The sequence below is a fragment of the Bos grunniens genome, chromosome 18 (genome assembly GCF_055505025.1).
Source record: "Bos grunniens cultivar Pamir isolate PY7600 chromosome 18, Bosgru_T2T1.0, whole genome shotgun sequence".
Classification (NCBI taxonomy): Eukaryota; Metazoa; Chordata; class Mammalia; order Artiodactyla; family Bovidae; genus Bos; species Bos grunniens.
The window spans coordinates 57,459,187-57,474,485 of NC_141182.1; the positions used below are offsets into that span (position 1 = coordinate 57,459,187).

At 41.1% G+C, this 15,299-nt stretch overlaps 1 protein-coding gene across 3 annotated transcripts; it reads left to right on the forward strand.

Moving 5' to 3' along the window:
• Positions 1 to 1,742: 1,742 nt before the first annotated feature.
• On the forward strand, positions 1,743 to 12,270 carry LOC147354333 (zinc finger protein 525-like). Of its 3 annotated transcripts, none has more exons than XM_086354065.1 (4): positions 1,743 to 1,880; positions 2,339 to 2,476; positions 5,469 to 5,595; positions 6,070 to 6,134. In XM_086354065.1, the coding sequence occupies exons 2-4, from the start codon at positions 2,396 to 2,398 to the stop codon at positions 6,114 to 6,116; spliced, it is 255 nt and encodes an 84-aa protein (XP_086210191.1). In that variant the 5' UTR covers positions 1,743 to 1,880; positions 2,339 to 2,395; the 3' UTR covers positions 6,117 to 6,134. The 3 variants fall into 3 exon arrangements, with proteins under 3 accessions (XP_086210191.1, XP_086210190.1, XP_086210189.1); XM_086354064.1 differs by lacking the exon at positions 1,743 to 1,880 and adding an exon at positions 2,115 to 2,252; XM_086354063.1 differs by lacking the exon at positions 1,743 to 1,880 and adding an exon at positions 11,747 to 12,270 and having other exon boundaries at positions 2,259 to 2,476; positions 6,070 to 6,164.
• Positions 12,271 to 15,299: the final 3,029 nt, after the last annotated feature.

Below are 15,299 nucleotides of genomic sequence, written 5' to 3' on the forward strand. Positions count from 1 at the left end.
ATCTAAAAATGTTCATTGAATGGGTGGTACGTGGTCCTGAATTGAGGCAGGAACACAGTAAACCTCAGGCATTCATTGTATGCCTTTCCCAGCAATGATAGTGTGAGACGGGCTCAGTGAGCCTCTCTGTTTTCCAGACTAGGGAAGAGTAGAAGGGGAAGTGACTTGCCAGGAGCATCCAGACAGTGATGGAGGGAAAAATCTGACCACAGGTGGGGCTGGAAGGGCCAGAGCTGGGGACGCAAGGAAGGGAGGAGCTGAGGGTGGGAAGTCTAGCCTGGGTGGGGGTGGATGAGGGATTGCAGGCAATGCAGATCCTCAGGAGACTCCTTTGCTATCCGTCTGGAAAGTTGAGTGTTCCAGTTCAGGCCAGATGAGGAGAAAGGGTGAAGGGCAACTGGTCTGTGAGGCCTGACTCCTCTGGACGTCCAAACAACATTTTTTTTTAATATATAATTTTGTTTATTTATTTATCTTTGGCTGTGCTGAGTCTTTATTGCTGTGCGGGCTTTTCTCTAGTTGCAGTGAGCAGGCTTCTCACTGCGGTGGCTCCTCTGGCTGCAGAGCACAGCACCTAGGGTGCCTGGCCTTCAGCAGTTCTGGCTCACGGGCTCAGTTGTGGTTCTCGGGCTCTAGAGCACAGGCCCAGTGGTTGTGGCACACGGGCTTAGTTGCTCAGTGGCCTGGGATTTTGGTTTTGGTTCCTCAGGGTTTTGGTTCCTCAGGGTTTTGGTTCCTGCATTTCTAGAATGTCTCCTAGATTCTTCTGCTTCTTATAATAGAGTTTCAGATCCCTGCTTTCTAGGGGTAATGGGAACACGTGAGTTGAGAAAGACAGACTTCGTGATGATTCATTATGATTTTTAACCTTCCTCTCCGCTGAGATAATCTTCATCCTTCATACTGCTGCTGCTGCTAAGTCGCTTCTGTCGTGTCCAACTCTGTGCGACCTCATAGACGGCAGCCCACCGGGCTCCTCTGTCCCTGGGATTCTTCAGGCAAGAACACTGGAGTGGGTTGCCATTTCCTTCTCCATATAGTGTGTGTGATATTCATACATGTTAACCAATAAAACTGAATGGTTTCTGGTGATACAGTTGATGTGTGATGAATGGTTTACCTACCACGGACATTAACCTCTCCTACCTTACTTAAGGTTGCAGGGAAGAATACGTGACAGCGAACTATTAGGTAGCACAGTGGGATGACATCTGTTACTGCCCTTACGCCTCATATAATTTGATCATATATTTCCCACCATTTATCCATTGTACTTTTCCCCCTCTCTGTAACTGCTGGGACATTGTGATGGTTCTAATAAGAAGGATCATACAGAGTACTGTTGAGAGCCTCCTTGACTGCTCCATGCTGTTGCTGCCTCAGCGTCTGTCTGGGGAGCAGGCAGCCTGCAGGTCCTTGAACTCACACCAGCCAGTCCTGAGAGCACCTGCACTAGGTGACCCCCTTCCTTGAGATCAGCAGTCTTGCCAAACCCCAGGGTCTACTGCACAGACCCCCCTTCAGTGACACCCTCAGAGCTCACCAGAATCCTGCTCCTCTTGGTTTGAATGGACCCATCCATGCTCAGCCTGGGGAGCCCCCAGCACTTCACCCAGGGTCCCTTAGAAAGGCCTGAACCCAAGTACTGGAGCTTTCTCTGCTTGGTTCTAGCCTGACCTCCCTCAGAAATTCCCACCCTAAACCCTCCCCTCCTGAGAGGTCTCAGCTGTGCTGAGTGATAGGGCTCAAGCTCAGGGCTCCTGAGTGTGGGTCTTGGGGAAGAAGCATCAGAACAGAGAACTTGCTAAAGACGTATTTAATGACCTCACCTCAGACCTGCAGATTCATAACTTCTTACAGTGGGGACCTGACCTTGAGGGGTTCATATTCACTGAAATTCATTGGCCAAGTGATTTCCATCTGTTTCCCATCAGGGTCACGTGACCAGTGTTAGGCAAGGACCTCCTGGTGCCCTCCCCACAGAGTTGTCTCTTGGTCCTGTGGGAGCATCAGTGTGGTGTGTAGGAAGAGCTCCAGGGGACTCTCAGGGGAGGCCCGGGTTAAGGACGTGGCTCCTGGTCTACCTGTGAGAGCTGAGGCCGGGCTTCAGTCCAAGGAGAGGCCACAGGGTTAGTCTAACTGGATTTGGACTGGGGAAGTCAGTCAGCTCACGTGGTCTGTGTGAGCAGAGGGTTAGGAGCTCTCTGTGGGGAGAGAACAATCAAGAAATAAGTCCACAGGCTGGTCTCCAGGTAGGAAGTGATTGTTCCTGAATCTCTCCTGAGACAGGACAGGGGAGGTGGGTCTTTTCAGCTTTTCAAGGGCCTTCTGTCTGTAGGTGAAGTGGTTGCAGGTTAAAGAGCTGTGCGGATGCCTTTGAAGGTATTTTCTCAAGATGCAGAGGTGTGTTTGCTACATAACATCCCCAGAGAAGACAGAGCAGGAGGAAGAAGAGGAGGAAATGGCAGCTTCTCAGGTACATGTCCTGTCCTGGGTCTGGGGCTGTGTCTGCTTTTCCTCCTGAACTGCCTGGACTGAGAGAACCTACAAACCTTTAATTCTCTACTCATATTTTTTTTGGCCTGGGATGTTTGTTTTCAACTATTTACTTTTTCCTACAATAGTGAAGACCAGCTCTTCTCCCTGATGTCCCAGAGCCTTTTCTTCATTGTCTGTATCCCAGCTTTCTATAGAAAATGAATTCTCAGAGTGAACTAGTGATGAATTCTGAAAGTGAATTAGTGATGAATTCTCAAAATGAATTAGTGACTTGCAACTGGAGAATATATTCCCTTTGTGAGAGATCAACATGAGAGGCACTGGTATCCAAGATTCCATGGGGATGTGGTTTGGTGTTGGGCTCTTAGGGAAGTAGAGGAAATGCAGTGATGAGTTTACATCTGGATGCAACTTCAGCTCTTTAGAACAGAAAGAAAATGCAGTTATAAATAGAATGAATTCAGTGATCCAGAATTTTTCAGATAATTTTGAAACAAAAAATAATAGTGTAATGTCTATATTATTAAAATGACTCGCTGTTAAAATATACTCATAGGATACAGAACAGGGGAAGTATATATGAAGTGAAATTTTTAGAAACTGACATTTTTCAGGGTCAATTCAGATCACTGCTACCATTTATCCCATTACACTGCATGTAACCTTGATCAGGTACTTCTGTGAGATTCCAGCATTACGATGTTCACATTTTTTTTCTCTTTACCTTTAATAAAGATTTAGGATGATTTAGGGAGGGACCTGCACAAGCCACCAGTTATGGTGGAAATCCGCACCTTCTTAGTCTGTCTTTGCTTTGAATAATGAACACACCTGTGTTTAGTGGGGATACTGGATTTTGGGAGTGGAGGTTTCCTCACTCAAGCCCAGGTCGGTAGTTTCCGTTACACTCCACCCTCATCTCTCAGACATGATCTTATCACCTCTTTTTATTTTCCAAAGCACTTACCATAATCATATTCCTAATGTTTGTGCAACTATGTCAAATTTCTAAAATATAGCTCAACACAAGTGATACAGATTTCAAAAGAAATAAAGGACTCTAATTTAGAGTCCTAATTTATTTCATATTGGTATGTGTGTTTGCATGTTAGTGTATTTTAAAAATACAGATTATCATCCACAAAACATGATGAGATTTAACCAGTGAAAAATCATCTTGATCTTATTGAATTGAATGCTTTTTGTCACTTCTAACGTGTACGTAGTTCCCACGTTAGTGTAGGTGCGCGTGGAATGGTGACCTGTTTGATCCATTTTTGGACTGTGTTCCTCCCAATTACCTGCACTTGTCTACACATTTATTAGAGTTGTCTCTGTATATTTCTCTGTTCTTTTTCTTTTTTTGTACTATGAAAGTATGATAACACATTTACAGGAGACATGTACAACACAGAAGAAAGTTACATATAGTTCCACTACATAATACATTTGTCTTTTTAAGTAGATAAATTAAGATTTTTAGTTGGAGTTTCAATATCAAGCTCTCCAAAGTTAATGGAATATTCATTCTAAAATGAATGGATTATGATTTATTAAAGTTTATTTAATTTAATTTCTAAAAGTAGAAGGATATAGTTAGACCTGAAAAGCACCATGAACCAGTTCAACATAATTAAGATTTATATAATTTGGACACAACAGTAGGATACATATTCTATTTGACTTCCAATAGCCTGTAAACTAGGAGACACTGGAACATATGTGCTAAGTCACTTCAGTTGTATCTGACTCTTTGTGACCCCATGGACTGTAGCCTCCCAGGCTCTTCTATCCTCCAGGCAAGAATACTGGAGTCAGTTGCCATTTTCTTCTCCAACTGGAACATATCTCAGTACATAAAACAAGGTACAAAAATTTCATGGTGTAAAGGTTTTGAAATCATAGAGTCTGTTCTCTTATCAATGTGGAATTGTCTTATCTTAGAACAAATATCAAAAGATGTTTTCAAGTGCAGTCTGACATTTACCAAGAGAGATCCTTGACTTAGCCATTGAAAACCTCAATAAAGTTAGAAGACAGAAAAAAATGTGTTTTTTAAAAATAAATTCTAGTCCATATCAACTAAAGAAAACCCAAGCTCTACCATTTACTGAATACCTGACAAAGTATTCTAAAATAAGTGTCACAGCAATATTATTGATCTAAATTATTTATGTGGCTCATTCAAGACTATGTAAAAACTTTTAGAAAGATATATGGTATATACAAATATCAACAGGACTGTTTTTTTCTATGCTTACTATTCTATTAAACCTGTAAAATCTGTAAAACATGTACAGTTCAATATTAACTATGACTTCTTACCTGGCTGTTCAAGTCTTTGCAATCCCATGGACTATACAGTCCATGGAATTCTCCAGGCCAGAATACTGAAGTAGGTAGCTGTTCCCTTCTCCAGGGGATCTTCTCAACCCAGGGATCGAACCTAGGCCTCCCACATTGCAGGCAGATTCTTCACCAGCTGAGCCACCAGAGAAGCCCTACCTGGCTGTTCTACCTCTGTGCTACTCACAATGCCATTCATGAACCTGAGATTCAGTTAGAAGTGAGCTTGTTAAAGAACAACTCTGGCCCCACTCCAGAACTCCTGAATTAGAATCTCCTTTTAAAAAATATTCCCAGTTTGGAGAAAACTATTCCCAGTTTGGTTGATAGACAATTTATCCTGTATAACACAAGAACAACACTCTAAGTAAACCTGCCTCTATAGATCACATCATACCATAGTTTTTGTCCCAGACAAAAAGGATCTCTACAGTAGATTTGTGAATCATATACCATCTTCTTTTTTTCTGGGGTTAGAAATATGGTAGAGAATATTAGTGTGGAAAGTTTTATTCTTGTGTAATACAGACATTCTCCTGAATCAAAATCATTTCTCTTGCTGGTTTCATCTTGGGTCACATAAGGAAGTGACAGCCATATGGCATACATACTTTGTATTTCAGGGATGGCTGACATTCCAGGATGTAGCCATAGACGTCACTCAAGAGGACTGGGAGTGCCTGGACCTCGGTCAGCGGGAATTGTACAGGGATGTGATGTTAGAGAAGTACGGGAACCTGGCCTCCTTGGGTGAGGATAACTGCCTTCAGAATCCCTTATCCACCCACCGGGTTATGGTTCCTGCATTTCTAGAATGTCTCCTGGAATCTTCTGCTTCTTATAATAGAGTTTCAGATCCCTGCTTTCTAGGAAAAGAATGGGAGTTTGTGAGGTTAGAAAGACGTCATGATGATTCTTTATTATTCCAACCTTCCTCTTTCTTGAGATAATCTGCCTCCTTCTCTCTAGATTACTAGGAATTTTATAAGTTCAGTGGTATAAAATAGTTGTTCCTCGTCTCTACTACTAACTTTTCCCTAGTAGTACTAGACCAGAATCTCAGGTTCTGTTCTTTATGTTTTTGTTAGTGTTTATAGGTGCTCTCAATAAAGTATTTGGGGAAATCAGTTTTCTAGGCTGTGTCAGTATTCTACCATACCTTGTCTTCTCACCTGAATACGTATTGGAATGGAAACTGATGAATCTCCTTTCTCTGATGAACAGGACTTGTGTCTCTAAGCCAGACCTGGTCACCTTTCTGGAGCGAATGAAGGATTCCAGGAATATAAGCAGCATGGAGACAACACCCATATACCCAGGTATGTCTGAATGGATGGAGCCTATGACAGGTGAGAGGTCCAAGGATCAGTGAGGAAGTCGTCCTTTGTCATGTGGTTTGGGAAGATCTGCTTCAGTGGAAATGATTTTGGAGAAGTCTGGGTTTATTTCTGTTGCTGTCATAGATGGATATCACCTTCCTCATTCTGTCTCTTTAATCATTCATGAATTCATCTCCAGTGATTACTTTTCTCATTCCCAGCGAGAACTGAAATTCTCCCCTTGGCCTGTGACAACCTGCATGAGTTGGCTGCTCTTTCATTTCTTGGGGATCCTAGGAAAACTGTGTTCATTTCTGAGTAACTCTATGACACTCCTTTTAAAGTTCATTTCTACCTCTAGGCAGAAGTGTTTGGGTGGAGTTGTAGACAAATTGCCAAAGTTCTAGAAATACTGGGGACAGACATTTGTTTTCTGCTTTATAATTTCTAATCCACTGGAAACTATAAGTATGGCCTTATAAATTTCATACTCAAATGATTTCTTCACTGCATAAAGCCAAATCTCTCTAAAATGAGAAAATGCAAATCCTAGGTTTATTTCAAAGTTTCTTTTTTCTTTGTATGAACTCATGTTAAATATCTTAAGTGTATTTGCCCCAATTCTTCAATGTTAAAATACTTTAATATATTCATTTAACTCAAAGAATGTTAAATTGGCATGAGAGCTTAGAACATTTTCTACCATATTTTTTCTGGTTGTTTCTCACTATTAAGCTTTTTAGATTATGTGAAGAAATCTTTAAAAAATTTTATTCGAGTGTAGCTGTCTTACAGTGTGCTGCTGTATAGCAAAGAGAACCATATATATACTTTTTTAGATTTTCTCTCCACTTAGGTCTCCACAGAGCGCTGAGTAGGGTTCCCTGTGTTCTTACCACATTTTTAAAGTCTCACTTCTTATTTGATTTCATAAGAACTACTACTTTTATTGAGTTTATCTTGTTTGTTATGAAGCGTCCCAGGACTTTATCCTGTACATCCTCACTTTCTGATTAGCTCTTTGCCAATATCACTTATGATTTTTAGGTTCAAACATCTAATAGAATATGCTCAAGTATAAACACATGTGGTAAAAGTGGGTTAAAGAATTAATAGGCACCTAGTAATTGTGAAAATGTTTGGTATCTCAATTTAAGATTACTTAAAGCAAATGATTACTTAAAGTAATCATTAGATTGTAATCATTAGTAATCATTAGATTAACTATCTATTCTTAATTTAGTTGTTCTTGTAGGTTTTTATCTTGGTCCTTTCTCTACAACATATTTCTTTTTCATTCTTCATCTCATTTTGTGAAATTTTCTGTGCTTGTGGTCTCAGACTCTGGCGTGGTCCAGCTCCCTCAAGTACAAGCTCACAAAGTCTCCAGCTGCTAAAGCTACACCTATCAGGACAGTGGGAGTCCTTATTGTCTAATCAGGCTTTCTGTAGGTGCTGAGTTGACAAAGCCAGTTGTGGGGGTATAAAATCGTGGTCTGTGCAGCTGTGAGATTTCACTTTTCTTCCTTAGATGCATGACCCTGGGGCTCAGCTGTGTTTTCCGCCCCCTCAGTGCGCGTGGGCCACCCACAGGCACCTGCTCCTCGGGCTGCCCTGGAGCACAGGAGTCCACCCTGGTGGCGAGGGTCATAGGGGAGGAGGCAGCAGCTGGGGTGGTGAGATCACCCAACCCTGTGGGAGTCCTTGCTAGTGCCTGGCCAGGAGGGGCTGGCATAGGAGGAGAGGGGCTGCAATGGTGGTTCTTCCCTTTGGGCATCACTCAACAACGCTGCTCTGCCTCTCTGGTGGTTCAGGCTTCCTCCACAAGCATCCCGTTTGCAGAGCTCCTCCCTCCCGCCTGTCCCCTCAGGATGTCTCCTCACAGCCAACCGCAGTCCTCTGCCTGGGTCTGCTCTCCAAACCCCACATTTCAGGACCCAGCCCTCGTGTGCAGTGGTGGACTCCCCGCTCAGGCTTGGGGAGCAGGGCTGTGGTTAGTACCATCTGTAGCGGCCTCACTCTGTCCTGCCTGCCTCTAACAGGTGCTGCCTTCTCTTCCCATAAGAGAATGAGGCTCCCTTCTGTCCCAGTGAGCTCCCCCAAGGGTTGCAGGTCCCATCCCACTTCCTCTCCTCTTCCCTTTCCTTCATTTGCTTTGGTTCCACCTGGCTAAACAGAATCTTTCTTGTCCTTTTAGGTGTCCATGGTCCTCTGCTAGTGTTCAGGAGGAGCTCTGTGAGACTTAATCCATTTCTAGATGTATTGATGCATTTATGTATAAAGATGAATTCCATGTCTTCCGAATCCTCTGTCATTTTGACTCCTTCCTTCTCTGTTTCATTCTTAATCTAGCTAAGGGTGTATCAGTTTTATGTAAATTGCAAACTATATTCACTGAGAATAGTAAGTAGAATAACTTGTTATTTGCCCTTTCAGCTGCGTCTTCTCTACACACCCAGTGTGTGATGCCAAGAAATCCAGGCTTCGAAGATTTATGTCCAATAGAAAACCTAAAAATATATGAAATATTGTACCTCGTAAATTTACATTTAATGAAAGACTGGGAACATACATGGGCATGTGAAGGGCAGAGAGGATGTTATGATGGACATAACCCAACTGGGACAGTTTCTCATAATGTAAACATTACTGCCAAGAGAAATCAAAGTTGTGATTGGAAAAACACCAATTTAAGTCGTTAACATCTGCAGAGAAGTGTATGTTTGTCGGCAAAGACCCACATCGTTTTTTGACATATACATGTTCTCTGAAAGGAACTGTGGAAAATCTGGAAAGTCATCTAGTCTCTACTGCAGATAATCATTCAAACCACTCTAAATGCAATACTCAATTAAACATACATTCAAATATGTCTGAAGACCAGAAATTTAAAAAAGAGGGAAAAGATTCCCAGTGTAATCAACTTGAGAGATCCTTTAGCAAGGGTTCAGTATTCTTCAAACAACAGATATTTTTTCCCTTTTCCAAAATCTGCAATGTTGATAATACTGGAAGAGACTTTATTCAGACATCAATGGTCAATGCATATGTGGGTGTAGTTAATGCAGGACAACTTTTCATGTATCATAAAACGAGTAAGGCTTTAAGCAAGAGCTCTACCCCCAATAATTACAAGAGTCTTTATGATGGAGTGAGAAAGTATTTATTCAATGAAACTGGACATAACACTGACCAAGGCTCAAGTCTCCTGAAACACTAGGGAAATCAATTTTTAGACAGTGATTCTGGAAGTAATAAATGTAGGAATATCTTTTATCAAAGAGCAGATGTTTCTCTGTATAAAAGTGTGGATATTGGAAAGAAGGCTTATAATTGTAGTGAATATAGTAAAGTTTGTAATCAGTCTTGTAAACTTGGACAACAGCAGAGTATTCAGAATGTGGAGAAACATTACAAAAGTAACACATGTGGGGAAATAGTCACTAAATCATTAAATCTAAGTAGCCATAGGAAAATCCATACAGAAAGGAAGCCTTTCAAATGTACAGAGTGTGGCAAAGCCTTTATCTGTTCCTCGTGTCTTACTCAACATCAACAAACCCATAGTGGGGAGAGACCTTATAAATGTAAGGAATGTGGCAAAGTCTATACTTGTTGCTCAAATCTTACTCAACATCAGGTAATTCATACTGGAGAAAAGCCTTACAGATGTAGAGAATGTGGCAGAGCCTTTAATAGGTGTTCATATCTCACTGTGCATCAGCGAATTCATACTGGGGATACTCTATACAAATGTAGAGAATGTGCCAAAGCCTTTATCTGTGGCTCACATCTTATTCAACATCAGCAAATTCATACTGAAAAGAAGACATATAAATGCACAGAATGTGACAAGTCTTTTAAGGGGCGTGGAAGCCTAACTCAGTATCAGATAATTCATACTGGGGAGAAGCAGTATAAATGTACGGAGCGTGGCAAAGCCATTAGGCACAGCTCAAGTCTTACTCAACATCAGCGAATCCATACTGGAGAGAGACCTTATAAATGTAAATATTGTGGCAAAGTGTTTAATTGTAAATCACATCTTACTCAACATAAGCAAATTCATCCTACAAGGAAGGCTTATAAATGTACAGAATATGGTGAAGCCTTTAATCAGAAGTCATGTCTTTCTAGACATCAGATAATTCATACTTGGAGAGAAACCTTATAAATGTAAGGATTGTGGCAAAATCTAACCAAATTTCAAGCCTTACCAACATCAGCAAATTCACATTGGGCAGAAATCATCCAGATGTAAAGAAACATGGCAAAGCCTTTACCCAAAGCTCAAGTCTTGGTCAGCATCAGAGAATTCATCCTTCAGAGAAACTTAAAAGCCTAAATATAAGGCAAGTGGCAAAGGCTGTCATCACTGTCACCACACTCAACATCAGAGAACACATATTGGAGAGAAACCCTAGTAATATAATAAGTGATGAAAGAGGTTTGTCCTAAATACACACTTTAGAAAACATGAGCCTGTGTTTATACAAGAAAGATATGTGAGTGATGTAAAAACAGATGTAGGAAAGTATTTAATCAATCATCAAATCTAAATAGGTATCAGAGAATGTGTACTAGAAAGCATTTCATCACTGCTCTTCTCTGAATTCACTCTAAAGGAGAATTACTGTATATGAACTTATGTTTTTGATGGTTGATGCCCCAAAGATAAGAGAAGCCCTTGTGTATTGGGTGGGCATAATTTATATTTGTTCTTCATTAGAAGATTAAGGACACAGTAATGTAAAATGTACAGTGAACATCTAAATGGAGGCGTTCTGTCATTGAAGTCAAACATCCCTGGAGGTCACCATGATGTCGGTGATCAGGGAATGATTCTGTGTATTAAAGTAAGGCAGGTTTGTTCTAAGTTTTCACTAGTTATGTCACTTGTTTTTTAAGAATGAAACAATGACAGTTCACTGAAATCTTGGTATATCTTTATAATATCACCGAAATCTTGATGTATCTTGATAATATCAATAGTTCACTGAAATCTTGATGTATCTTGATAATATCAACAGAAATAGATCAATAATAACAGTTCACTGAAATCTTGATATATCTTTGTAATATCTTTATAATATCAACAGAATATTAGTTGACATGGCTGAAATATTGACATCTTCTCTGATACCCTAGAAAAGAACTGGACACCCTTCCTGGAAAAGTCATGTGATTAACATAGGTTCCTGTTTATGAAACAATTAGCCTCCATTCTGTACACCATAGAAATACTTTTCTCAGATCATTATATCAAAGGCATGAATATCTTTCTCTGTGTTTGTAATTGGTTATTTTGATCAAGGACCCCACAGTGAACTGTAAAAGGTTTTATGTCAACTGTATGTGCTATTAATATACGTTAATTAATAAAACTGAGTGGTCTTTAGTGTTACAGTTGATGTGGAATGAAGTGTTAACCCACCACCAACTTAAACCTCTCCCACCTTGTTTAAGGTTGCAGGGAAGAAATCAAGCATCAACTATTTGCTGCCCTTAATCCTCAAATACTGTCACATATTTTCCATAATTTCTACAATGTACCTTCCCCCGCCCCCTCTCTGTAACTGCAGGGACGCTGTGACGGTTCTAATAAGAAGGACCATACAGAGTACTGTTGAGAGCTTCCCTGACTGCTCTGTGCTGTTGCTGCCTCAGCGTCTGTCTGGGGAGCAGGCAGCCTGCGGTTCGTTGAACTCACACCAGCCAGTCCTGTGAGCACCTTCACTAGATGACCCCCTTCCTTGAGACCAGCAGTCTTGCTGAACCCCAGGGTCTACTTTACAGGCCCTCCTTCAATGACACTCTCACAGCGCTCACCAGAATCCTGCTCCTCTTGGTTTGAATAGACCCATCCACGCTCAGCCTGAGGAGCCACAGCACTTCACCCAGGGTCCCTTAGAAAGGCCTGAACCCCAAGTACTGGAGCTTTCTCAGCCTGGTTCTAGCCTTGACCTCCCTCAGGGGGCCCTCAAGTCTTGCTGTTAATTCACTCAAGACCTTGAGTAATAAACTCATCTGCATCAATTTCCATTGTGCTTTTTTGTTGACCTGAGACTCTCCATTCCTGCTGGAGGTTCCTTTTAACAAATGTAGATTTAAGAAAGTCACAAAAATATAATTAAAGCCATATTTATCAAAATCTGGAATCATATTTATACAATTTTATGCTATCTATTTCTTTGCACATGTTCTTTGTCTCAATTTATGGAACACAGTATTTCATGGCTTTGACCTACACTGAATGCAAAATGTAAATATACGAAGGTATATTTTAAGAGTATGAAACCTAAGAAGAAGAGCAGTGTGGGTATATGTGTTTATACACATGTCTTTTGCAGAGTTTAGAAATGTTCAATCAAAACTGGTCATTCCAAAACTTTTGATGAGTTACTAACTAAAAACCTTAGATTCAGAAAGTAAATCTAATTTGTTTACTTTTCATTGAATTCATTTCTCCCATATTTCATGAATCCTTGTTTTGAGATTCTTTCCATGCAGATCCCGTTTTGCTTACTGGCCTGTTAATTATGAAAAATCTATTTTGTGGGGTTTTTTTTAGTTCAAAATTTATGAACTTTACTTATCTGCTCAAGGATTTTAAGAACAGCTTTTATTAAATTTCAAGGAGGTCAGAAATTAGTTTCAAGATGAGATTAATTTCCCCATGAGCATATTAATTTGATCTTGTTTAATATGTTCCATTACTTCCTTCTTTATTTGAGAGGAACACTAAGAGAATCTTTTTTTTCTGATTGTTTCTTTCATTTCTTATAATTGACTTCATCAGGGTTAAACAGTTTATTGTGACAATTGATCAGGAGAAAATCCGGAAATTTCATAAGTGATCGTGTTGCTTAGGCAATTATAAGAAGTGAACAAATACACTGAAGCTGATGGGTGCATGATAGAGTATCTGTAATTAAAAGAAAAATACTTCAGGGGCTTCCCTGGTGGCTCAGTGGTAAAGAATCTGCCTACTAAGGCAAAGAGTCAGACATGACTGAGCAACTGAACAACAAAAACAAGGCAGAAGACACAGGTTCGATCCCTGATCTGGGAAGATCCCTCATCAGTTCAGTTTAGTCCCTCAGTCGTATCCGACTCTTTGCGACCCCGTGAACCTCAGCACGCCAGGCCTCCCTGTCCATCACCAACTCCCGGAGTTCACTCAAACTCATGTCCATTGAGTCGGTGATGCCATCCAACCATCTCATCCTCTGCCGTCCCCTTCTCCTCCTGCTCCCAATCCCTCCCAGCATCAGTCTTTTCAAATGAGTCAGCTCTTCACATCAGGTGGCCAAAGTATTGGAATTTCAGCTTCAACATCAGTCCTTCCAATGAACACCCAAGACTGATCTCCTTTAGGATGGACTGGTTGGATCTCCTTGCAGTCCAAGGGACTCTCAAGAGTCTTCTCCAACACCACAGTTCAAAAGCATCAATTCTTCTGTGCTCAGCTTTCCTTATAGTCCAACTCTCACATCCATACATGACCACTGGAAAAACCATAGCCCTGACTAGACAGACCTTTGTTGACAAAGTAATGTCTCTGCTTTTTAATATGCTATCTAGGTTGGTCATAACTCTCCTTCCAAGGAGTAAGCGTCTTTTAATTTCATGGCTGCAATCACCATCTGCGGTGATTTTGGAGCCCCAGAAAAATAAAGTCAGCCACTGTTTCCACTGTTTCCCCATCTATTTGCCATGAAGTGACGGGACTGGATGCCATGATCTTAGTTTTCTGAATGTTGAGCTTTAAGTCAACTTTTTCACTCTCCTCTTTCACTTTCATCAGGAGGCTCTTTAGTTCTTCATTTTCTGCCATAAGGGTGGTGTCATCTGTATATCTGAGGTTATTGATATTTCTCCTGGCAATCTTGATTCCAGCTTGTGCTTCATCCAGCCCAGTGTTTCTCATGATGTACTCTGCATAGAAGTTAAATAAGCAGGGTGACAATATACAGCCTTGACGTACTCCTTTTCCTATTTGGAACCAGTGCATGCTGCAGAGTAACTAAGCCCGTGCACCACAGCTATAGAACCTGTGGCCAGAGCCCACAAGCCACAACTCCTGAACCCTCTTGCACAACTACTGAAGCCCGCACACCTGGAACCCGTGCTCCCCAACAAGAGATGCCACCACAATGAGAAGCCCGCAACCGCAACCAGAGAGTAGCCCCACCTCACTGCAGCTAGAGAAAAGACCACACAGCAATGCAGACCCAGCACAGCCAAAGATAAATAAATAAAATCAGTTTTGAAAAAGAAAAAGAATTCAATAGATTGAGGCTATAATCTGAAGAGGTAGAAAATACACAGGATGAAGAATTCTTCGTGTGGCGAGAGGGTACCTGCTGTCGTGGGACACAAACTGAGACTCTAAATTTAGGAGAAAAATCTATGTGTTTTATTGCTGAGTTATCTCCAGTTTTTGTATTTTCCTTGTAGGTATTTTTGCTACATGAGTCACATTCATGAGCCTTCCTTGTCTGTGTTATGACTACAGAGTTCTCAGTGTTCTCACACGTGTCATCCGTGCAGGACCTGATAGGATTTTATGAGTGCTTTTGAATTTTTCTCATGCATTGAGAAATTAATTTTAACTGCAGAAATTGATGCCACTTAGGAGATTTGAATGCAACTTTCTGATCCCTTAATTGAGATAAAAGGGGAAGAGCATCAAGTTCTAGAGGTTTCATTCAGGCAGTTACAACTGACCAAGATGTGCAAAAACATCCTTTAGAAAAAAAAAAAAAAAAAATATATATATTTATTTATTTATTTATTTTTGGCTGTGCTTGGTCTTCATTGCTGCGCAGGCTTTTCTGTGGTTGCGGTGAGCAGGGGCTACTCTCTAGTTGCGAAGAGGGGAGCTACTCTTCCTTGAAGTGTGTGGGATTCTCACTGCGGTGGCTTCTCTTGTTGCGGAGCACAGGCTCTAGGGCACACAGCGTTCAGTCGTTGCAGCTCCTGGGCTCAGTAGTTGTGGCTCCTGGGCCCTAGAGCACAGAATCAATAGTTATGGTGCAGGGGTTTAGTTGCTCCAAGGCACGTGGGATTTTCTTGGATCAGGGATCGAACCTGTGCCTCCTGCATTGGCACAAGGATTTTTTTACCCATTGG

Coding starts and splice junctions, on each gene's coding strand:
- LOC147354333 (XM_086354065.1), top strand. CDS start 2,396: ATGCAGAGGTGTGTTTGCTACATAACATCCCCAGAGAAGACAGAGCAG. Junction 2,477..5,468: donor AGGAAATGGCAGCTTCTCAG/GTACATGTCCTG, acceptor TTTGTATTTCAG/GGATGGCTGACATTCCAGGA. Junction 5,596..6,069: donor CGGGAACCTGGCCTCCTTGG/GTGAGGATAACT, acceptor TCTGATGAACAG/GACTTGTGTCTCTAAGCCAG.